The sequence below is a fragment of the Hypanus sabinus genome, chromosome 17 (assembly GCF_030144855.1).
Source record: "Hypanus sabinus isolate sHypSab1 chromosome 17, sHypSab1.hap1, whole genome shotgun sequence".
In the NCBI taxonomy this organism is placed as follows: domain Eukaryota; kingdom Metazoa; phylum Chordata; class Chondrichthyes; order Myliobatiformes; family Dasyatidae; genus Hypanus; species Hypanus sabinus.
This window is the reverse complement of record NC_082722.1, coordinates 1946204-1970913: the sequence shown is the minus strand read 5'-3', so window position 1 is coordinate 1970913 and position 24710 is coordinate 1946204. Positions and strand designations below refer to the sequence as shown.

Genomic DNA, 24710 nt, shown 5'->3' with positions numbered 1-24710 from the left:
TGAGGATCTTGCTGCCATTGATCATCCTGCAAGTCAGCTGCACCGGTATACTTTTCTCTCGCTACAATCTTCTTTTATATTTAACTGATTAATATTTAATATTGCATTTCGTTTGTTATTTTCTATCAATGTAGCTGTAGTTTTTTTGTTTTTCGTTGGACGGTAATTTCATATGATTTGCGTAATCGTCCGTGTATCATTCGGACTAATGTTTGATTTTGTGTTTAATGCTTTCCCAACAGCCAAAGGTAATTGCGCGTTCACCTTGAGGCAAGATCCTGACGTTACAGTGACGAGAGGTCACACGGCAAAACTTTATTGCATTTATCCAATTTTGTCCGCTAAATATGTGAGAATACATTGGTGGAGAGACGGGGAAGACAAATTCCTGGACGAAGGAACAGACAGAAGAATATATTCCTCTTTCCTTCCCAAGGGAGGTGCCATTTTACAGATCAATGCTGTGACGGCAGAGGACGCCGGGGTTTATTTCTGTACGCTGACACACGCCACAGTCACAAATGGGACAGGTACAAAACTAACGGTTTACGGTGAGTTCCAGACGACCAGGCGAGGCGAGGTCTGTCCGTCCCATTCGCTTTCTCTCCTTGTATAAAATGTATTGTGCTTTATCTATCCAATAGATTTGGGCCTTACTGGGAACACAAGTGTTATTGTCTCCGCTGAGGTGATTTAGTGATCCATGATCGTTAGGAACATATTATGCAGCTACTGAGTAACTTCCTAAATTCTCAACCAGCTACCTGGAAGTCAGAACTGACAGTGATTGATCAGTAAGTGCGGCCTGCTATTCCTACCCTGGATAGTAAGATCTGCAGATTGTGGCAGTTTTCATCGTATTGATGAAATGCTAATGGGAGGCTGTTGTAAATATCCAATGCGCACACTATAGACAACCTGCCGAAGTAGTTGTAAGAGGTTCTACTTACGGTGCCGAACAGACTAGCGATCACTGAGATTATTAATTTATTAAAGTGCATAGAATGACGGAATCGTAGACGTGTCATACAAGGAAACGGTCCCAGCTGAATTTGATTTGCCTGATTTCGGCTCCTAATCGCCGCAGCCTTCCCAGCAAGTTTCTGTGCAATTTACGTGCTGTGGCGCCAGCCCCTACGTGGGACAAAAACGAACCCATAAAGTTTCTAAATTACCGCCCTTACAAAGTGCCTTTTCCTTCTGGACTCACCTGCCACAGGAAAGAAAACGAGATATTGGCCACCGGCCTATCTCAGTCTCACATAATTCCATTCCATTCCCATCCAGAGTTCTGAAATCATCTCACAAAACAGCGCTCCTTTCCTCGTGTGTTTGCATTCTTCCTGGACCGGCTTCATTGCTGCCACATATGTTATATGCTCTGATCACACTCCTATTTTTTCGCTGGAAATTGCTGGGACTTGAAAGACTGAATGATTGACAATGCAATGATGCTCGATCAACTTTATTACATGGATCACTCTTTGGAATGAGCCTTCCGTTCCGCCCGGGGTTTTAGATTCAGAATGGGAAACGACGGTACGATCACTCATAGAGAGCGAGGATTTTGGGCGCAAATTTACTTGAGTCTTTGCATCTCAAGTTCGCATCCTGCGTGAGCTATTGTAAATGGAGCTGAACAATGTCTAATCCATGATAGAAATACTATTTGAAAGGGCTTTGGACTTTCCACATAGTCCGAAGAATATCTGTGGCAGTACTTATAGTTCGATAAATTGTTTTCGAATTTCAGAACTTTTTTTTCTCTCTTTGATAAACATGATTCTAAAGAGCAGGGTCCCGCTTGGATCAGATTTGCGTTATTTTAAACATTTCTTCTTACTCGACCGTGTTCTTCATCTCAATTTATTTATGAATAAACCTTGTCCACAGGTTACCTACTCAAATGAACAACCAGAGAATGTGTAATTTTCAAATTGTCTGGCTAAACTGTTATAAAGAATAAAACTTCTTCAATTGTGTCACCGAATTATAATCGAAAACAGGACAATGTAACTTTCAATTTAATGCTTTGGATCTGCACTTTGGTATATGAAACTCATCGTTTCATTCATTTTCTCTGTAACTACTGTACCTCTCCTTTAGTTGCGCAAGATCGAGAAATAGCAAGAGATGTACAATTTGCGTGACCCATGAAAACAAAGCATTCAACAATCAAATTTAAAAGAAAGGCAACTCGGTTCTAAAGGGAATGACTCTCATAGAGAAACCAAGTTAACTATTTAAATGAAAAGTTCTAAACTTGTTGCAGAAGAAGACTGAAAGACAATTGTCATTCCATGAAGCTTATTTGATGCTGCAAAGTAATTTGCTTCAAATTTGTTAAAGGCTTTGTGTTGCTAAAAAAAACAAAACATTTTGTTTCTAGATCCTCCAACCCCTCTGCGTCTGATGGCTACGCTGCCTAAGAACGAATCAGTCACTCTGGCTCTTATTTGTAACACCGCTGCGTTCTTCCCGCAAGGTCTGAACATAACTTGGTACAAGAATGGGTCAGCTATTATACCTGCAGTCGAGCCAAACAAAACAAAGACAACTACGGGATTGTACAAGGCTTCAAGCTGCCTGACTGAGACCGAGCCTGTGGAGGACGGAACAGTTTATACCTGCCAAGTTTCTCACATCGCTCTTCCAAACCCGGCCAACATCAGCTACACTTACTACAGTCCAGGTAAGATCAGTTCAGCAGTTCCGTGTACTTTAGCATCTAAGCGGTTCACAATAAACTAGCTAAATATTTTCAGAATTTAAAAACAATCGAAACAGTTCATCACCAAGAATAATAATACTGAAAGGTAAATCCTATTTAATAGGCACAAATCTGATAGCTGTCATCCATAATTTATGAAAATACGTTATGGATAAATAACTCCACATAAAGTCGGATACTGTAGACATAAGGAATGGGACCTCGATGCTTCATTGAATCCAAGTGCCTGTTCTGCCTTGCAACATAACTACATCTTATACGTCACCTTCCTGCAAACTATTCTTCACTAACATAATGTTGTATGATTCCATCAATATCTGTAAAACTAAACAATGTCAAAGCCAAAGTAGAGGTTATTCTGTTATTCACATGTGCATGGGTGCAGAGGTGCAATGACAATCTTATGTGCAGCCGCATCGTGGGCTCATGGCACCAGATACACAACAATAGAAAAAAAAAATCAATCTGTGTTACAAAATTATACAAAAAGAAACGCAATTGTAATAAAGAAAGCCTGTCTTAGTGTAAAGTGATTGAAGTCGTCATGAGCTAAATAGTAGTAATTACAGTTATGTCGTTCGGCACAAAGAACTAAATGGTTGAATTATGTAACAGTTCTTGCATGAAATGGCGAAGAACTTCTGCCTTCTCTTCCACTTGATGATTGGCATCTGTTCAAGGATAGCGTGACCCCAATGTCAGGGGTATCCAATGATGGACATTGTCTTCTTGAGGCAGCGTCTCCTGTGGATACTTGAACATTGGAGGGATTTGTCCGTAATGTATTCTGCATATTCCACCATTCTATAGCTTCGTACATTCCTATATGTTCAATTGCCAAACCAGACCATGGTAAAACAAATCAGAAATCCTTCAAACGTATATCTGCGTATGTTTCTCAACGACTCAAGGATGCATGTTTCCCCACAACTGGTGCTATCTATAGGATGGTTTCCCTCTCATGATTAACATCAGACAGGAGATAAACATATTTTTACCTCACTGCTCCCTCTACTTTCCAAAGTGATCCCGTACTCCGTGAATTCCATTTTTATACGTCCCTCCTGACTAATCTCCCTCGAGACACTTATTCCTGCTAGCGACCTAAGTGCTACATCTCTCAATTCACCTCCATCCTCACTTCCATTGGAGCCCCAAACTATCCTTGCACATGAATAAACACCACCTGCCAATCTGCTGGTGACCTCGATTGTATCTGGTGCTCCCGATGCGGTCTCGTCTGTATTGCTGAAGCTTGTCATTAATAGGGTCCGCTTCTTTGACCACTTGCACTCCATTCACCAAAAGTGGAAATTCGCGATGACGAAGCATTTTAATTCCAAATCCCATTCCCGTTTCAACATATTGGTCCATTGTCTGCTCCAGTGGCAAGATGAGACAACGCTGGGGATGGAGGACCAATGCCTTATATTCCGTTTGAGTAGCCTCCAACCAGATGGCATGATTATCTGTGTCTCCTTCGGGTAAAAATCTTTTCCCTCCCTGTCCCCTCTTTTTCTAACCCTAAACACCCATCCTTTTACCCTACGGTCCTCTCTCTCCTCCTACAAGGTCCTTTCCTCTTCAGCCCGTTATCTTTCAAACCAACCTGGCTTCACCTGTCACCTTCTAGCTATCCTACTTCGCCCCTCCCCGACGTTTTTATTCTGGATTCTTTCCCTTTTATTTTCAGTACAGAAAATACTGACGTCTCGGACTGAAACGTGGACTGTTCGTTCATTTTCATACAGGCTTGGTGCCCTGCTGAAAATCTTCAGCGTTCTGGATTTCCAGCAGCTGCAGACTTTTGGTAGTCAGGAGGTACAGAAGCCTGAGGTCCAGCACGGCCGAGTTTCAGAAAAGCCCTTTCTTTTCAGACATTCCGTTCATGAACTAGCCTTGAAAACTGATCGGTACAGTATAGGCGAACACTGACCTTTTTGATCATTTTGCAGAAAACACCTTTGATCTTTGCTTCTCTTCTCTGTTGTAAAAGCTGTGTATAATTTATATTATGTTCTTTTTTTCTTGTGTATGCTGAATACACGGTCCCATGCCCATCTGATGCCGCTGCAAGTATACTTTTTCTGTACCGTAAATACATGTTCCTTTGCATCGGACAATAGTTTAGAGTGACTTTGAATCTTCGGTGAGAAGGTAAGCCGCCAGTGCGCCTTCCTTGTGATGGCATTTAAATAGTGGGCGCTGTCGGCTTGATTTTGAAAATGTGATTGCTGGTTCTGGACCACAACTCTTCCCGAAAGGTAACCAAAACACTGGGGTCATGTTATCAATCCCGCGATGAAGTTTTATTTTAATGTGGATGGAATTGCTTCTGATTGAGATGCAAAGATTCCATGAAACAACGGGAAGCAGCAACCAGAAATAAGAATGAAACGCAGGAGATGGGTTTTCTTGTGTAAATGAGTTAGCTGACAACCCTTCACAGTTCGTTATCTGAAAGCAGGTAGTCTGTTCTAGTGGTGATACATGCTTACTGCAGTGCAGAAATCTGTAGTATGAGTGTACAGCTATCAGCAGTATACACATCTACGTATTGTCCAGCCTAATCAGCTGTCTATATACGTCGCAACCTTGAGTCCTTTCTGATGTCTACGTTGGATTGGAGTAGTCGTTTGCACAAAACTTCAACAAAGATACGTGTGCATATTGCTCCAAAACATTGCATAATTAATGTAAAATAACAATACTGACGAATTCGGAATTGATTAATTGATTTGAATTAGTAACATAATTCAACGAAAGAGTCTACAGTCTGCGGGAATGACCGTGAAGCTGTTGAAATGTGCAACCCCTAATGCATGGTTCATCCATCTTCTCTACGGACTATATTAAAGATATTCCGTGATGATATTAATGCCTAAATGAACAAAGGTAACCTATATTAATTAGTGGAAAAATAACAATTCATTAGATCAGCAGTTATGAGTTCCAAATTAAAATAAAAAAATTCCAGCGAAGCCCTGAATAATAAAAGGTAAAGGGAAGAAATGGGAGTTCTGAATAATAGGTAACTGTTTGTAACTGATAGCACGTTATCAGTTACAAGAGTGTTACACAATATTAAAGTCAAGATCGAACACAGCTGAATTAAGCATAGCTGCATTCAATTCGTAATGCTCGGACACACCTAAAATAACAAAGACATATATGTTGGAATGTTGATTCCGGATTTCACTTCGACTTTCAACACCGGCGTCCCGCAGCCTTGGTGAACAATATCCTACTTCTCAGTCTCAATAAACCACTGCGCAATTTTGTGTTGAACTTCATAAACTACAAACCTCAGATAGTGAAGTTGCACAACTGCTTCTCCCTCCTCATCATCCTCAACATCTGTGCCCCACTTGCCCAGGGCTGTGTGCTGTTAAGCATTGCTCACACATTGTCAAGTTCGCCGATATCACAACAGTGTTGGGCTCATAATCAACAATGATACGACGGCATACAGAAATGAAGTGGAAGAGCTCCAGGCCTGGTGCCAGGCAAATAACTTCTTCCTCAATGTCATCCTAGCAAGGAATGTGGCTATCGATTTCTGGAGAACTCGCACAAGTAACTCGCACCCTCTGTACTTCGGCAGCACAGTACAGGTAACTACGAGCAGTTTCAAACTCCTGCGAGTGCACATCCGACGCACATCTCATGTCCTGAGAACACATCCTACACAATCACGAAAGCTTGCCCACGCTTCTACTCTCTGAACAGGCTGTGCAGAGCTGTAGTATGCACACCAATACCCACACTCTTCTACAGATATGCGACAGAGAGCATCCTAACGGATAGAGAGTTGCACAATAGAAAAGCAACTTTGTATGTCTATCTCGCTCGAACAGTCATAATCCAATATTATGTAAAAGTAATGCAACAAGGATGAAATATTTGACTGTATTACAATATAAATGACGTATACAATGTGAAGTTCACCACTAAATTCATTATTAACATTACAGATTCTGGCAAGCACATTTCATTTGATTATCGGATTTATGGCTACCTCGGAACAGGAATAATATTTTCCCTGATTATCATTTTCATTGTGATAGGTAGAGGTAAGTTTCTGGACATTCTTTGATTTTGTGTTAATCATATAGTTAACCAGTTGAATTAAACAGTAGCATGTATTTGGCCAGTTGGTTCGCAAACTAAATATCTGTTCGAATACTCCAAAAGTTAGACGAACTGTGACGCATCACACCCATCTCTCCTACTGGGAAAAGAGATGAGGTACGAAGGTAATCTAGCCAAGAATATGAAGGACGATAGTAAAAGCTTCTTTAGGTATGTGAAGAGGAAAAAATTAGTTAAGACCAAAGTTCGACCCTTGAAGGCAGAAAGGGGTGAATTTATTATGGGAACAAGGAAATGGAAGACGAGTTGAACAGGTATTTTGGATCTGTATTCACTGGGGAAGACACAAACAATCTCCCAGATGTAATAGTGGCCAGAGTGACGGAGGAACTGAAGGAAATTCACATTAGGCAGAAAATGTTGTTGGGTAGACTGATGGGACTGAAGGCTGATAAATCCCCAGGCCTGATGGTCTGCATCCCAGGGTACTTAAGGAGGTGGCTCCAGAAATCGTGGACGCATTGGTAATCATTTTCCAATGTTCTATAGATTCAGGATCAATTCCTGAGGATTCGAGGGTAGCTAATGTTATCCCACTTTTTAAGAAAGGAGGGAGAGAGAAAACAGGAAATTATAGACCAGTTAGCCTGATATCAGTGGTGGGGAAGATGCTGGAGTCAATTATAAAAGATGAAATAGCGGCACATTTGGATAGCAGTAACAGGATCGGTCTGAGTCAGCATGGATTTACGAAGGGGAAATCATGCTTGACTGATCTTCTGGAATTTTCTGAGGATGTAACTATGAAAATGATCCAGGGAGATCCAGTGGATGTAGTATACCTGGACTTTCAGAAAGAATTTGATAAGGTCCCACATAGGAGATTAGTGGGCAAAATTAGCGCACATGGTATTGAGGGTAGGGTACTAACATGGATAGAAAATTGGTTGGCAGATAGGAAACAAAGAGTAGAGATTAACGGGTCCTTTTCAGAATGGCGTCAGTGACTAGTGGGGTACTGCAACGCTCAATGCTGGGACCGCAGCTATTAGCAATATACATTAATGATTTAGATGAAAAGATAAAAAGTAATATTAGCAAATTTGCAGATGACACCAAGCTGGGTGGCAATGTGAAAAATGAGGAGGATGTTAGGAGAATGCAGGGTCACTTGGACAGGTTGGGTGAGTGGGCAGATGCAGGACAGATGCAGTTTAATGTGGGTAAATGTGAGGTTATCCACTTTGGTAGCAAGAACAGAAAGACAGATTACTATCTGAATGGTTTCAGTTCGGAGAAGAGGAAGTACAATGAGATCTAGGTGTACTTTTTCATCAGTCATGAAAGTAAGCATGCAGGTACAGCAGGCAGTGAAGAAAGCTAATGGTGTATTGGCCTTCATAATAAGGGGAGTTGAGTATAGGAGCAAAGAGGTCCTTCTGCGGTTGTACAGGGCCCTGGTGAGACCACACCTGGAGTATTGTGTTCAGTTTTGGTCTCCAAATCTGAGGAAGGCCATTGTTGCTATTCCGGGAGTCTAGCGTAGGTTAACAAGGTTGATTCCCAGGATGGCGGGACTGTCAAATGTTGAAAGATTGGAGCGACTGTACTTGTATACACTGTAATTTAGAAGGATGAGAGGGGATCTGGTTGAAACATATAAGATTATTAAGGAATTGGACACGCTAGAGGCAGGAAACATGTTCCCGAAGTTGGGGGAGTCAAGCACCAGAGGCCACAGTTTAAGAATAAGGGATAAGCAATTTAGAACAGAGTTCAGGAAAAACTTTTCACCCAGAGAGGTTTGCATCTATGGAATGCTCTGCCCCAGAAGGCAGTGGAGGCCAAGACTCTGGATGCATTCAAGAAAGAGTTAGATGGAGCTCTTAAAGATAGCAGAATGAAGGGATATGAGGAGAAGGTAGAAACGGAGTACTGATTGTGGATGATCAGCCATGGTCACAGTGAATGGCGGTGCTGGCTCGAAAGGCCGAATGGCCTACTCCTGCACCTATTGCCTATTGTCTCTTGTCTATTGAGTGCAGCATCTCCCGAAATTTAACCTTTGCTTTACTCACGGACTGGTTGGTGAACGGTCTGTTCTGCGAATTGTGGATTCGGCTTTGGAATAAGGAAGAGTAAGTGCTTATGACGGAAAATATAGTAATTATGAATTGAGCCGAATATTTACAAATTGAGGAAAACTCTTAATACTTACATTTTAAATAACAGATAGTGACGCTAGTTATACCGTATGGGTGTAAATAAATACAAAATGAAAAAGTGAACAAATTATGATATTTTCATGGCATTGGGATCACCAAATGTGGGTTAGCAGATTTGCAGCAACCACGCTTCTCTGTCACGGGCTAAATGACTTAAGTCTTATCCTTCTTAATTACACCCACTATAGGAATGCGAAAGCAGTCGAATGGGCACGACGACACCAAGGTACGGTTCTTCAAATGAAATATATTTATCTAAAGTGTGCTGGGCAATTTCATCTAAACATTGCATTCGCTTGACCTTCCAAATACCATTATATACATTTCTGTTCGCTGTGTGATCAAATTCAACCACAATATTAAGTCAACTGAAATTATGCATTATTATCATCCCATGCAAGCGCAGTGCAGAGAGCCCATGAATATTAGTTGACAGGAGAAATGGAATCATGGATATAGATGTAAAAATGGAAGCAGGCTGGCTTGTTTGTTGGTACAATATAATCTAAATTCAATTCCCTTTTCCATGCGCTCCCAATATACCCCCATCCATCAGAATATTATTTTACCCCCTACGTCATTTTCTCGGTCTACCATAATATCTGATCTATTTTAAATACATTTAATTAACTGGATTCCAAGGAATGTGGATCTAATGCTATTTACACGTCAGAGAGCTGCGTACACTCCTCATCACATTAGGATAACCATTCTCCTCTCCATCGACTCTGTCTATACTTCCCGCCGTCTTGTACAACAGTCAAATGTACATTTGTCTTTTCTACTGCTACACCCCCCGTCATCAAATGGAAGATACAAATGTCTGGGAGCATGGATAACCAGATTCAAGCACAGTTTCTATCCCGCGCTTAAAAGATGCTTTAAAAGTCCCTTAAAATGATAATGTGGGCTCTTGACCACACAATCTATCTTCTTATGGCATCTTGTTGTTTGCCCGCACTATATTCGGCATCTGTCTGTTTTTTTTCCTTTTAGCATGCCAAATACAGTTTTATTTTCATGGTAGCTCGGTACATGTGATAATAATTTTCAAAGATACCAACTTACCAGATTAATTATAGGGAGCTATAGTTGAACAATATAAACTATATTGTTCCACACTCTGTACAGCAAAGGGCAATTGACGCTCTCATTAGATTCTGAATCACTTTTTTAATTGTTACTTAATCTATCATAGCCACGCTAGCGTTACCTTTTTCGGTATTAGACTCTTGAAGTTATTCTCAAAATCAATTATCTTTTCCTCCAACTCAATGAAGAGTTAGAATGTGCTATGGTGGGTCTTCAACACGGGACCCCACACAACACGACTGCTTATTAATCAATTCCATTCACATTCTGTCGAATTATGAATGTTCGGTTTTCTGGATGGATACTACAAAACTGGATTCCTTATGCCATCACGAATAGACTCCAGCGCTTCCCCGTTCACTGCATTATAGAATATGACTATTGAAGGCAGGCATAATTATTATTGTACTGTCACGCTCTTCTCTAACTTCCAATGTTACATCTATATTAAGAAAATAATAATTTTTAAAAAGCTCACAAGAACAGAAGAAATAAAAACAGCAGTAGGCCATCTTGCTCGTCGAGCTGACTGCGTTATTCAGTAGGATCATGATTGATCTGGCTGTGATCTCATAGCCAACTAATTTCTCTCGTAAACCTTAATATTCTTGCTGTGCAAAAATCTAACTGTGTCCTGAATAGATTAAATGAGATAGCCGAAAATGCTCCGCGGGCATGGAATTCTATAAACAATATTCTCTAGGAATTGCAGTCCCTTCTCATCTTTGTCCATAATGCCTCCACCGAATTTTGGCTATATCTCCTAGTTCGTTCCTATCTGTATCTTACACATGTCCCTCCCATTGCATTGTATGTTTCCATAAGATATCAGCTCATTGTTCTGATCTCGGGAATGAAACTTTGAATCACCTCTGATGCCAAGATATCCGTTCTCAAGTAAGGAGAGTAGAATTGCACGGTGTACTCTCGCTGCTTCCACACCAGTACCATGAGCAACTATTGCTGTTAAATTCAATCCCTCTCTCAATAAAGGCAACCATTCCATTTGCCTTCTCGATAACTTCGTTCGTCGGATAACCAACCTTTTTCGATATGTTCAAACACTCTCAAGTCCCTCTGTAAAACAGCACGCTGAAACCTTTCAACATATAATCAATATTCGATATTCATTTTTTCTTTTGAAAGGTGACAACCTCTCTTATTTGCTAAAGTTGTACCCGATCTGCTAGATCTTTGCCTACTCTCTTAAATCTGCTTCTCTGTCTAACAGAGCAGGTTGTTGAAAATTGACTTGTTCAAAATTGAGGCGCTCTATTACCATCTCCATAGGGCATCAGGTATTCTTTTTTCATAACCCAAGTTATCAATACATTTTTTTTGTTATTCTCGACCCGCAGGCAGAAGTTTCTCCAATTATGACTACAGATCGGTAGAAGAAAATAAAACAGTTTTGCGTTTTGGTTGCTTCATCAAAGGAAATGCAAGATTTAAATTATAACTGACTTTTCAAAGCTGTCGGCACCCTGTGTGTTGCTGCCATATACAATGTAATGTTCCTTTTGGGCTATGGCCACATATTTATTGCAAAAACATACACTTTATTGGTGGAAAAATTATAACAGATTGTTGATGATTTTCAGACAACGCAATCCGAAGAGGATCAAAAGGTAACATACGTCACCCTAAATATGGCTCGGGCCAAGACATTCACTAAAGTCAGAAATGATGAACAGAATACAATATATGCCCAGGTATGTAGAACATGAGTTAATTCATGGAGGAACTATCAAATCAAAATAAAATAATTTTAAACAATTATCATTACTGTACTTAAGTTTTTGTGCTTTTACACATAACAGAATACAGTCTGCACATTTAAACCCGCTCACTTTGTCTCTTTAGTTTTATTGCATTTGATTGGTGTTAGGGTCGTTTCGACGTCGCTGGCTGGTATAGAGTTTATTGGCTATAATTTCCATCGAGCAGGTGTTGGTGGACCTCTGTCTTGAACGGCTATAGTCCATCTGCTAGATTCACGCTGCTATTGGGAGATAGTTTTTAATGTATATCTTATGACGATGAGAAAGTGACAGAATACATAAAGCACAGGACAGTCCGAGAGTTCGGTAGAACCTTCCAGGTGAGAGTTTCTCATACCTCCCATGATGGGAGTGAAGACATAGGTCCATAGAGTAAGAGGGTGAAATGTAGTGTTTTACACTGAAGGGCTGATTTTCCGGAGAGTTGTTGAAACCGCACTTACCTGAAGCAGTGAAATTAATTCTGCCACAATAAATTTATGCTTTGGAGAAAGAAGAAAGATTTTGCGATGTCAGGAATTGAGTTGCTTACTCCAAAATTTTCAAGTTTTGAAATGCTACGATATTTATGTGGCTAGTCCAGTCAAATTAATAGTTCGTGATGACCACCAGCAAGTTAATGTCACCTGGTTTGGATATGGCTCAAGTGCACAGTGAGAGACACTGAAGCGAGATGATTGTTTACAAACTTTAATGCAAACAATGTTAAAGGGAAAATGAAACAACAAACGTTTAGCCAAACGGGGCCGTTAAATAAAACTCTCAAGTGAAAAATGAAACTTACACTGCGGCTGAAAAGTACATCTAAATATTAAACAAATAATGCTAGCCTTCGGAGTAATTGACTCGACAGTCCAATTTCTCAGGCAAGGTCGAAAGCAAACAGTCAACGAAACGTTGCTGTGCTGTGTCCAAGTCTCCACAAATACTACGACAGAATGAATGGAGTTAAATACTATCACAATGAAATAATAACAGTTGGCACGTGTATATTCACGAGCACAATTGCTGAATTTGCTGCGCTGCCGAATCCATTGTTGTGACAATTAATGGCAGGGATGACATGATTGCAGTGTCATGTTCGTCCAAGGATTTGTTGCGATACGCTGCAATACTGTGTATCTTATCATGAAGAATTGCTGATTATTTGTAGAAGGAATTGAGGAACGTGGGGATAACTGATATAGGGTGTAATACAGGTCATTGTTAAACAATTTAAGACTGTTAGCCTGATGAGAGATCGTCAAGAGGATCGTACATTCCTGTTCCGAGATTGGATGGTTTAACTTCAGTAATCTTTACTGTATTCCTTCGTGAAAGCCGTAAGACCAGAAGACCACAATATATAGGAACAGAATTAGGCCATCTGGACGATCGTTTCTGCTCCACCATTTCATCTTGGCTAATCCAATTTTCCTCTCACACCCAGTCCCCTGCCTTCTCCCTAACTCTATTCATGCCCTGACCAGTTAAACTCCATCAGCCTCTGCTTATAAATATCCATAAAGACATGACCTCCACAGTTGCCTTTGGCAAAGAATTCCATATGTTCACCACTCTCTGGCTAAAGAAATTCCTCTTTATCTCACTTCTAAAAGGACGCCCCTCGATTCTGTGGCTGTGTATTCAGAAGCTTTGAACAAAGAGAAACAGAATAAAGGGTGTAAAGGCAGTAAGGTAGAAGGGCTAAAGTGCAAGTACTTCAATACAAGAAGCATCAGGAACAAAGGTGATGAGCTGAGAGCTTGGATACATACATGGAATGATTATGTAGCGGCCATTACGGCTGACACCAGGGCTGGAATGGATTCTCAATATTCCTGGATTTCAGTGCTTCAAAAGGGATAAAGAAGGGGGGAAACGGGAGTACGGGTAGCGTTACTGGTCAGGGAATACTATTATAGCTACAGAAAAGGTGGGTAATGTAGCAGGATCCTTTTTTCAGTCAGTAAGGGTAGAAGTCAGGAACAGGACGGGAGCAGTTGCTCTATTGGGAGTATTTATGGGCCCACTGGTAGCAGCAGAGATACCGAGGAGCAGATTGGGAGGCAGATTTTTGAACGATGCAAAAATAACAGGGTTGTTATCATGGGTGACTTTAACTTCACTAATATTGATTGGCACCTGATTCGTTCCAATGGTTTAGACGGGGCAAAGTTTGTTCAGTTCGTCCAGGACAGATTCCTGTCACAGTATGTTGACAGGCCGACTTGGGGGAATGCCATACTAGATCTAGTATTAGGTAACGAACCATGTCAGGTCACAGATCTCTCAGTGGGTGAGCATCTGGGGGACAGTGATCACCGCTCCCTGACCTTTAACATTATCATGGAAAAGGGCAGAATCAGAGAGGACATGAAAATTGTTAATTGGGGAAGGGCAGATTATGAGGCCATAAGGCTAGAACGGCGGGTGTGAATTGGGATGATGTTTTTGCAGGGAAATGTACTAAGGAGATGTGGTCGATGTTTAGGGATCTCTTGCAGGGTTAGGGATAAATTTGCCCCGGTGAGGAAGATAAAGAATGGTAGGGTGAAGGAACCATGGGTGACAAGTGAGGTGGAGAATCTATTCAGATGGAAGAAGGCAATATACGTGAGGTTTCGGAAGCAAGGATCAGATTAGTCTATTGAGGAATATGGGGTAACAAGAAAGGAGCTTAGGAAGGGGCTGAGAAAAGCAAGAAGGGGGCATGAGAAGGCCTTGGCCAAAAGGGTAAAGGAAATCCCTAAGGCATTCTTCAATTATGTAAAGAATAAAATGTTGACAGGAGTGAAGATAGGACCGATTAGAAATAAAGGTGGGAAGATGTGCCTGGAGGCTGTGAGCGAGGTCCTCAATGAATACTTCTGATCGGTATTCACCACTGAGAGGGAACTTGATGATGGTGCGGACAGTATGAGTGAGGTTGATGTTCTGGAGCATGTTGATATTAAGGGAGAGGAGGTGTTGGAGTTGTGAAAATACGTTAGGACAAAGTAACCAGGGCTAGATGGAATATTGCCCAGGCTGTTCCACGAGGCGAAGGAAGAGATTGCTGAGCCTCTGGCTAGGATCTTTATGTCCTCGTTGTCCACGGGAATGGTACTGGAGGACTGGAGGGAGGCGAATGTTGTCCCTTTGTTCAAAATAGGTAGTAAGGATAGTCTGGGTAATTATAGACCAGTAAGCCTTACGTCTGTGGTGGGAAAACTGTTGGAAAGGATTCTTAGAGATAGAATCTATGGGCATTTAGAGAATCATGGTCTGATCAGGGCCAGTCAGAATGGCTTTGTGAAAGGCAGATCATGTCTAACAAGCCTGAGAGAGGTAATTGAGGAGGTGATCAGGCATATAGTTGAGGGTAGTGCAGTGGATGTGATCTGTATGGATTTTAGTAAGTCATTTGACATGGTACCACACGGTAGGCTTATTTAGAAAGCCTTAAGTCACGGGATCCAGGGAAGTTTGGTCAGATGGATTCAGAATAGGCTTGCCTGCGGAAAGCAGAGGGTTGTGGCGGAGGGAGTACATTCAGATTGGAAGGTTGTGATTAGTGGTGTCCCACAAGGATCCGTTCTGAGACCTCTTCCTTTCTTGATTTTTATTAACGACCTGAAGATGGAGGTAGAAGGGTGGGTTGGCAAGTTTGCAGACGACACAAAGATTGGTGGTGTTGTATATAGTGCTGAGGATTGTCGAAGATTGCAGAGAGACATTGATAGGATGCAGAAGTGTGCTGAGAAGTGGCAGATGGAGTTCAAACCAGAGAAGGGTGAGGTGGTACACTTTGGAAGGACAAACTCCAAGGCAGAGTACAAAGTAAATGGCAGGCTACTTGGGAGTGTGGAGGAGCAGAGGGATCTGGGAGTACATGTCTACAGATCCCTGAATGTTGCTTCACAGGTAAGGCCCCCTCTTTCTGCTTTCCGCAGGGATCGCACCCTACGCTACTCCCTTGTCCACCCGTTCCCCCCCCCCCCTTATCCACCCGTTTCCCCCCCCCCCATCCCTTCCCACCGATCTCCCTCCTGGCACGTATCCTTGTAAGTGGAACAAGTGCTACACCTGCACTTACACTTCCTCCCTCACCACCATTCAGGGCCCCAGACAGTCCTTGCAGGTGAGGCGAAACTTCACCCGTGAGTCGGCTGGTGTGGTATACTGCGTCCGGTGCTCCCGGTGTGGCCTTTTATATATTGGTGAGACCCGACGCAGACTTGGAGACCGTTTCGCTGAACACCTACGCTCTGTCCGCAAGAGAAAGCGGGATCTTCCAGTGGCCACACATTTTAATTCTACGTCCCATTCCGATTCTGATATGTCTATCCATGGCCTCGTCTACTGTCAAGATGAAGCCACATTCAGGTTGAAGGAACAACACCTTATATACCGTCTGGGTAGCATCCAACCTGATGGCATGAAAATTGACTTCTCTAACTTCCGTTAATGCCCCTCCTCCCCTTCTTACCCCATCCCTGATTTATTTATTTTCCCCCTCCCCTTTTTGTTCTTTGTCCATCACTCTGCCTGTTCTCCATCTCCCTCTGGAGCTCCCCACATCCTTTCTTTTTCCCGAGGCTTCCCGTCCCGTGATCATTTCCCTTCTCCAGCTCTGTATCCCCTTTGCAATCACCATTCCAATTCTTAGTTTTACCCCACCCCCTTCAGTCTTCTCCTATCATTTCGCATTTCCCCCTCCCACTCCTGCTTTCATATCTCTCTTTCAGTTAGTCCTGAAGAAGGGTCTCGGCCCGAAACGTCGACAGTGCTTCTTCCTATAGATGCTGCCGGGCCTGCTGTGTTCCACCGGCATTTTGTGTGGTTTGTAGGAGGGTAGCCTTGTTGTATTTTGCCACGGTTTCTGAAAAGAGCAATTTTTAGCTTTGTTAACGTTTGATGCCACTCTAATAACTGTACAGGGAGCGCTTGACTGCAGGTGAAATGTATTTTGGATTATACTTACTTCCCATGTGGTCCCCTATTGGATGCAATTCATAGCTAATCTAGATAGCCTGGCTGCATCATCGCTTAGTTTCAAGCAGATTATATTGTTCAATGCAACTACCCTGGCTGGCTGCATTAGTCATCTAGAATCTGAACATCTTTGTGCACCATATTTATAAAACATCCGAATGTCACTTTCTAATAAAAATTGTGGTCATAAAGGGGGTGCTGAAGCGGAGCCAATTGAAAGACACAGACACTGAAGTATTAGGAACTGGACTGGACTGGAGTAGGGACGGGACAGCACACAGACTAGGAGCTGGGACAGTTAAACAGACTTGGGCTAGGACTTCAGATAGGAAAGCGTGACAAGGACAAGGAACTGGGAACTACGAGCCTGGGCTTGGACTCCGAGCAAGAGACTGGACAAGGACCCAGAACCTGGTATTTCACGCGGGCTTGGACGCCGGAACTAGGCGAGGAAATGACGTGGCTACAGGTCTGGACATGGCTTGGGTTCTTCGAGTCTTGGCTGCCAGACTAGGGGAGACTTAGTTTTTTCGAGGATTGCCTGCAGGACTAGACATGGAACTCCTGCACAGGACGAGGCACATGGACAGAACAAGAACCCAAAGCCTCGACTCGATCTTGGGACACCTGAGCACAGAGCCTCAGTCTTGAGAGAACAGGAACACAGAGGCCCGGATATTTCTGATCACGTCCATGATATCCTGAAGTGCGAAGGTGAACAGCCAGAGGTCATGGTACATAGTGGTATCAACAGCATTGGGAGGAAAAGGGAGAAGGTCCGAGAAAGATACTACAGGGAGTTAGGAAGGAAGTTGAGAAACAGGACTGCAAAGGTCGTAATCTCAGAATTACGACCCGTGTCACGTGACACTGAGAATCTGAATAGAATGAGATGGAGGATAAATGCATTGCTGAGGGATTGGCGCAGGAGGCAGGGATACGGTTTCTGGATCATTGGGACCTCTTTTGGGGCAGGTGTGACATGCACAAAAAGGACGTGTTGTTCTTGAATCCCAGGGGGAGGATAGGCAGGTGATAGAGAAGGGTCGCATTCTGTCCGATGGTTTGAGATGTGCTTATTTTAATGCGAGGAGAATTATGAATAAAGTGGATGGGCTTGGACCGTGGATCAGCACTTGGAGCAATGATGCTGTGGCCCTTACAGAGGCTTGGATGGTGCAGGGGCAAGAATGGGTATCTCAAGTGCCAGGCTTTAGATCTTTCAGAATGGATAGAGAGGGAGGCAAAAGAGGTGGGGTTGTGGCCCTACTGATCAGACATTAAAGGGATGTTTACGGAGTCTCCGTGGGTAGAAGTTACTAATAGGAAGGGGGTCTATAGCTCTACTGGGTGTTTTTTTTTAATAGAAACGGTAGATAATCTAATAGCAACAGGGACATCGAGGAGCAGACAGGGAGAAAGATTCTGGAAAGGAGTATTACTAACAGGGTTGTTGTGGTGGGAGATCTTAATTTTCCAAATATTGATTGGCATCTCCCAAGAGGGAGGGGTTTAAATGGGGTAGAGTTTGTTAGGTGTGTTCAGGAAGGCTTATTGACACAATATGTAGAGAAGCCTACAAGAGGAGAAGCTGCAATTGATCTGGTATTGGGAAGTGAACCTGATTGGGTGTCAGGTCTCTCAGTGGGAGAGAACTTTGGAGAGAGTGATCACAATTCTATTTCCTTTACCACAGCATTGGAGAGGGATAGGGACAGACAAGTTAGAGAAACATTTAATTGGAGTAGATGGAAATATGAGACTATCGGACGGGAACTTGGAAGTTGGAAATGTGGCCAATGTTCAGGGGATATTTGCGTGGGGAACTGTGTACGTACGTTCCAATGAGACATGGAAAGGTCACAAGATCCGTGGTGTACAAAGGTTGTTGTAAATACAGTCAAGAAGAAAAGAAGAGTTTACGAAATGTTCAAAAAATGAGGTATTGATAGGAATCTAGATTATAAGGTTAGCAGGAAGGAGCTCAAGAATGAAATTAGGAGAGCCAGAAGAAGCCATGAGAAGGCCTTGGCGGTCAGGATTAAGGAAACCGCCCCCAAGGCGTTCTGCAAGTATGTGCAGAGCAAGAGGATAAGATGTGAAAGAATAGGACCTATCAAGTGTGACAGCCAAGAGCTGATGTTACAGCTATATAGGACCCTGGCCAGCCACCCGCTTGGAGGACTGTGCTAAATTCTGGTCGCCTGACTACAGGAAACACGTAGAAACCATAGAAAGGGTGCAGAGGAGATTTAGAAGGATTGCGGAGAATGTCTTATGAGAATTGGTTGAGTGAACTCGACCTTTTCTCCTTGGAATGACGGAGAATGAGAGGTGACTTGATCGATCCGTATAAGATAATGAAAGGTATTGATCATGTGGATAGACAGAGGCTTTTTCCCAGGGCTGAAATGGCTAGCACAAGAGGGCATAGTTTTAAGCTGCTTGGATGTAGGTGCAGAAGAAATGTTAGGAGTAAGGTTTTTTTACGTAGAGAGTAGTGAGTGCGTGGATTTGGCTGCTGGCGTCGGCGGTGGAGACGAAAACCATAGGGCTTTTTAAGAGACTCCTGGGTGGCTTCATGGAGCTTAGAAGAATAGAGGGCTATGGGTAAAGCCTAGGTAGTCCTAAGGTAGGGACATGTTCGGCACAGTTTTTTGGGCCAAAGGACCCATATTGTGCTGTATGTTTTCTATGTTTCTATGTTAATATCCAACTGGACACGGTTCCGGAAATGCAGCGAGTATTTTGGCGGTTTTCATAGAGTCAACGAGTTCCAATCCGTACTTGTTAGATACATACGGATACCATCAAATTCTGATATTCCAAAGGTCGAATTTTATCCGTTGCAATCATTTTCTCTTAATATATCTACAGAAACCCTTGAAATTGTCCTTCACCTTGTCTGCTAGAGTAGACGTGTGTCCTCCTTAAGCCATCCTGATTTCTCTCTTGAATGTCCTCTTCCATTTCTTATAATTCTCAAGCACTTCTTTTACTCCTACCCGCCTATTCTTGCTTTGCCCTTCGTTTATTGCTGTTTATTTACTTTATTTAACTAGGTCCTCAATAACTCTGGAAAAGCAAGGTTCTCCAAGCCTTTCATCCTTGCCTTTTATTATGATAGGCACTAGAAATTTCAGTTTTGAAGTACTCTCACTTACCACGTATAATTTTGCCAGAAAACAGTGAATCCCAATCTATAGCTGTTAGATACATTCGGATACCAGCAAAAATTCCTTTTCCTCTGTTTAGGATCTCGGCCCAAGCAACCGACCAATCCCTTTGCCCTAATTGCATTGAAACTAATGACATTGTGATCAAAGTGTTCCCTTGACAAACTTCTTTCATCTGCCGTTTATCTTCCCCTAATGGGAAATCAGCACTTGCACACTATCTCACACAAACTTCTGGAGGAACTCAGCAGGATAGGCAGCATCTATCGAAAAGAAAACAGTTGACGTTACTGGCTGGGTCCCAGCTCAAAACGTCGACTGTCCTCCAGCATTTTGTCTATACTGCTTGGATTCCAACATCTGCAAAGATTCCCTTGTTTCGGATTACACAGTATCTCATTGGGATTTCTATGTAACACTTAAGGGAATGCTCTTGAACATATTTCACAAACTCAAGCCCATCTAGTGCTTTTATAGCATGGACGTCTCAGACAATATGTGGAAATTGAAAATCATTTACTATCGAAGCCTTATGTTTCTGGCAATCATCTGCGATGTCTCTACCAATGCGTTCTTCTAAATTCCGCGGACTTTTGGGTGGTCTATTATCTAGTCTCAATAACGGACTTATTCAATGCTTCGGCCACAGAACCACACTAGACGAGTTCTCCAGCCTGTCCTAACTGAGTACTGTCGTGCGATGTTCCCTGAATAGTAGAGCCGCCTTCATCCCTTAAACTCCCACTCTCTATCATGTCTAAAACAACGGAACTGTGGAATATTGAGTTGCCAGTCCGACTCCTTCTCCAAACAAATTTCATGACTGGCTGCAATATCATGATTCCATGTGTAAATCCATGCCCTGAATTCATCGGACTTTTCTATAATACTTTTTGCTCTGAAATATACGCAACTCAGATCATTAGTCCCACCATGTTTAACCATTTGTCCTGACTTTGTCTGATATCGTTGCAAACTCTGTGATCGCAATCACTCTATTATCTGCTCTAGCACTGTGGTACCAATTCCCCACTCCCCGCAACCGGCAACAAGTTTAACAGTCCCATCCCACGGTGCAGTACTAGCGAACCTTACTGCTGGAACATTAATCCCCTCACCCCCGCCAGTTTAGATGTAACCTATCTTCTGTACAGGTCCCACCTTCCCTGGACGAGGGCCCATGTACTGATACAAAGTAATCTGCTAGTACTAGGTACTAATGCGAATGATGCTCCAATCCAGTGGTTACAATAAATTTCCAAGTCGAAATTAACCATCTGGATCCAAATCAATGGCCTCTTTATTATGTACACCCGAACACATGTTCGTAATGCAAACAGCTAATGATCCAACATGCGGTAGCAATTCAATGGATAAAAGCATACAGGTATAGTCAGCAGATTCAGATACTGCTAAGACAAAACATCAGTTTCTGGAATAAGTTATTTTGACTGTGGGATCAATGTTAGTGCAACATAGGTGGTTTAATTGTTTCTGAAACTGCTGATCTCCTAGGATTTTCATGCACAGCAGTCGAGAGAATTTATAGAGAATTGTGAGAAAAAAAACAAGACATCTTAGTAGTTTATTTATTGATTGATATACGGTTCTGGATAGGCCCATCCGGCCTTTCCACCTCGCTGCCCAGTAACCCGTGATCTAACCCTAACCTGAAGCAAGATGAATTTTGCACAGGAGAGATGAACAATTTCGTTAACGTTTTGAGGAAGAGTTTTTCCCTAGTGTATGTTTACATCTGGAACACATCACCTGAGAGGGTGGTAAAGGAACACAATATACAAGACAAGGGCGATTCCCTTGAAAATGGGATTCTTTCAGAGACACAAAATGCTGGGGGAGCTCAGCAGGCCAGCCAGCAATTCAGAAAAGAGTGCAGTCAATGTTTCATGCCAAAACCCTTCGGCAGGACTGGAAAAAAATAAAAAGTGAGGAGTAGTTTTTAAAATTGCGATGGGACAGAAATGCAAAGTGACAGGTGAAAGCTGAAGGCGGGAGGGATGATGGAAAGAGTTGGAAAGTTGGTAAAAGAGACAAAAGGCCATGGAAGAAAGAAACAGGGGGGAGGGATAGAAGAGGGAGGGAATGGGCAGAAAAGGAGATAAGGTGAGAGAGGGAAAAGGGGATGGGAAATGGTGAAGGGGGGAGGGCGAGGAGATGGGGCCATTACCGGAAGTTTGAGAAATCGATGTTCGTGTCATCAGGTTGGAGGCTACCTATTGCAAGGGAATGACTGGGCACGAACACAAGTGCAGGATACAGGTACGGAGACAGGGTCGTGAGGCACTAGCACAGTCGCAAATGTGGAAAACATAACCACAGGGGTCTTGATTCGGAGACAAGGTTTACTTAGAATATCCAGGGAATAGAGTGGAGCTTAGAACTAAAAGTCCTCAGGGATTAGGAAAAGAGGTTTACACACACTGGAATCGACCAACCATGACTGTGCCGCAAAAGTTCTCATCCTGTATATCCTAGGTGTGCTGTAATTAATTGAACTAACAGCAAATGAGGATCAGACGACGGGAATTAAGGCACAATCGAAGAGGTAGGAGTAAGATAGCGGATAGCCAGACAGGACCATGGCACTGCCCAAACAGAATATAAGTTTGTTCCTCCAACCTAAGTGTAGCCTCATCACGACGGTGGAGGAGACCTTAGATAGACCTGTCGGAATGGGAAGTAAAGTGGGTGGCCACCGGAAAAACCGGCTTCTTCAGGCGGACGGAGCATAGAAGCTTGGCGAAGCGGTCTCTGAATTTACGTTGTGTCTCAGTGATGTACAGGAGGTCTCACGGGCAACACCGGACACCATGATCTCAGTAGACTCACAGGAGAAATGTTGCATCACCTGAAAAGTCTGTCTAGCGACCTAAATGATAGTGAGGGGGGAGGTTTAGGGGCAGATGTAGCACTAGTTTCACTTGCAAGGATATATTGATGTAAAGCCAAGAGTTTGCATAACAGCAAATTTGAAATGTGACCAGCATTAAATCGCATCTTGTTGAAAAAGCATTGACGATTATTTCAGTTGCGAAGACTGATGTATTACCCAAGATTCTTTGTATTATCGTGTAAGTCACCGAAATAATAGAATATCAATAAAAGATGCGTTTTGGTGACATAGTTACAGTGATTTAACAGTTTAAATTAAAGAAGAAATAAACTTGGGGATGACGTTCTGAAATATTTCATTACAGACGATTCAAGGACAGCCTGAAAGTCAAACTGAAGAAATCGATATCAACGCGGACTACTGCAACAAAACATAATCACCCATATACTGAAACTATATATTCTTATTTCAAGCTCTCCTGAATCGCAATTGTTTTTAAACCAAAATGCCAAGCCTGGCTGCGGCCATTGAATTCAGTATCAGCATTCAGATTTCGAGGTCAGACTTAACGAAAGAAAGGATCTGCGTGCAATTGAAGTGGGCATGCTCATTGAGTTCAGAGGTTGTATCTTATCGAACTGCAATTGGATGCATCTGGCTCTTGACGGACGAGGCAGAAAACAGGGGATTCACCGTGAATAATTGACATTTTACTTTTGTAATTTCAACATTTTAGCTCATTGGTAGTTATATACTGTAGATGGTCAATAGGACAAGTTTATATTTTTATGACTGAGGTTATAAATGACGTCCCACAATATTTATATTTGTTATAGAATTCAGCCTGTAAAATATTAAATGCTCAGTCAATGACATTTTGATCGAGCAGGTGATTATAGTGCAAAAATGCTGAATGAAGAGACAGCATTTTTTAACAGTCTTCAAAACATGCTTGATTTATTTATCACACCTGTAAAACGCCGTCAATGAGCTAAGGAATTACGAAAGCGTTTTAAGCATCCATTCAAAAGATAACATTTAACTTTCTGCACAAAAGTTAAAAACCAGTTGATACATTTCAATTCTTCAAGGAAGATCATCCATGCTGGTATTGGGTTAATGAGTTTAATAATCTTGGTAAACAAGGTACGTAACACAAATAAGGTACCTGTTTATGGCTAATCCCGTGACATGTAATTGTTTGTCGACAAGTAACCGAACCATAGCACAGGAATCATGATCTGTTCCATTTGGGTTACGCATGATTTTTACCCTCTTCTGTTTGACACCTCTGTCATGGGAGCAAGGTATTCAGCATCTATCATAGAACCATAAAACTTTACAGCACAGAAACTGGCCTTTTTGCCCTTCTTGGCTGTGCCAAACCATTTTTCTGCCTAGTCTCACTGACCTGCACCTGGACCATATCCCGTCATACACCTCTCATCTATGTACCTGTCCAAGTATTTCTTGAATGTTAAAAGTGAGCCCGCATTTACCATTTTATCTAGCAGTTCATTCCACACTCCCACCACTCTCTGTATGAAGAAGCCCCCTCTAATGTTCCCTTTAAAGATTTTTCCCTTCACATTTAAACCATGTCCTCTGTTTGTCTTTCTCCCCTAACCTCAGTGGAAAAAGCCTGCTTGCATTTATTCTATCTATACCCATCATAATTCTATAGAGCTCTATCAAATCTCCCCTCATTCTTCTACGCTCCAGGGAATAAAGTCCTAACCCATTCAACCTTTCTCAGTAACTCAGTTTCTCAAGTCCCGGCAACATCCTTGTAAATCTTCTCTG

General features: G+C 42.3%; 1 protein-coding gene across 1 annotated transcript; it reads left to right on the top strand.

The window, feature by feature from the left end:
- LOC132407134 (tapasin-related protein-like) lies at positions 1 to 23745 on the top strand. The gene is made up of 7 exons (XM_059993430.1): positions 1 to 45; positions 243 to 551; positions 2390 to 2692; positions 6706 to 6804; positions 9237 to 9274; positions 11742 to 11852; positions 23272 to 23745. Exons 3-7 carry the CDS (start codon positions 2413 to 2415, stop codon positions 23341 to 23343), a joined length of 600 nt encoding a protein of 199 aa, XP_059849413.1. The 5' UTR covers positions 1 to 45; positions 243 to 551; positions 2390 to 2412; the 3' UTR covers positions 23344 to 23745.
- The last annotated feature ends 965 nt before the right edge of the window (positions 23746 to 24710 follow it).

Coding starts and splice junctions, on each gene's coding strand:
- LOC132407134 (XM_059993430.1), top strand. CDS start 2,413: ATGGCTACGCTGCCTAAGAACGAATCAGTCACTCTGGCTCTTATTTGT. Junction 6,805..9,236: donor TTTCATTGTGATAGGTAGAG/GTAAGTTTCTGG, acceptor CACCCACTATAG/GAATGCGAAAGCAGTCGAAT. Junction 9,275..11,741: donor ATGGGCACGACGACACCAAG/GTACGGTTCTTC, acceptor GATGATTTTCAG/ACAACGCAATCCGAAGAGGA.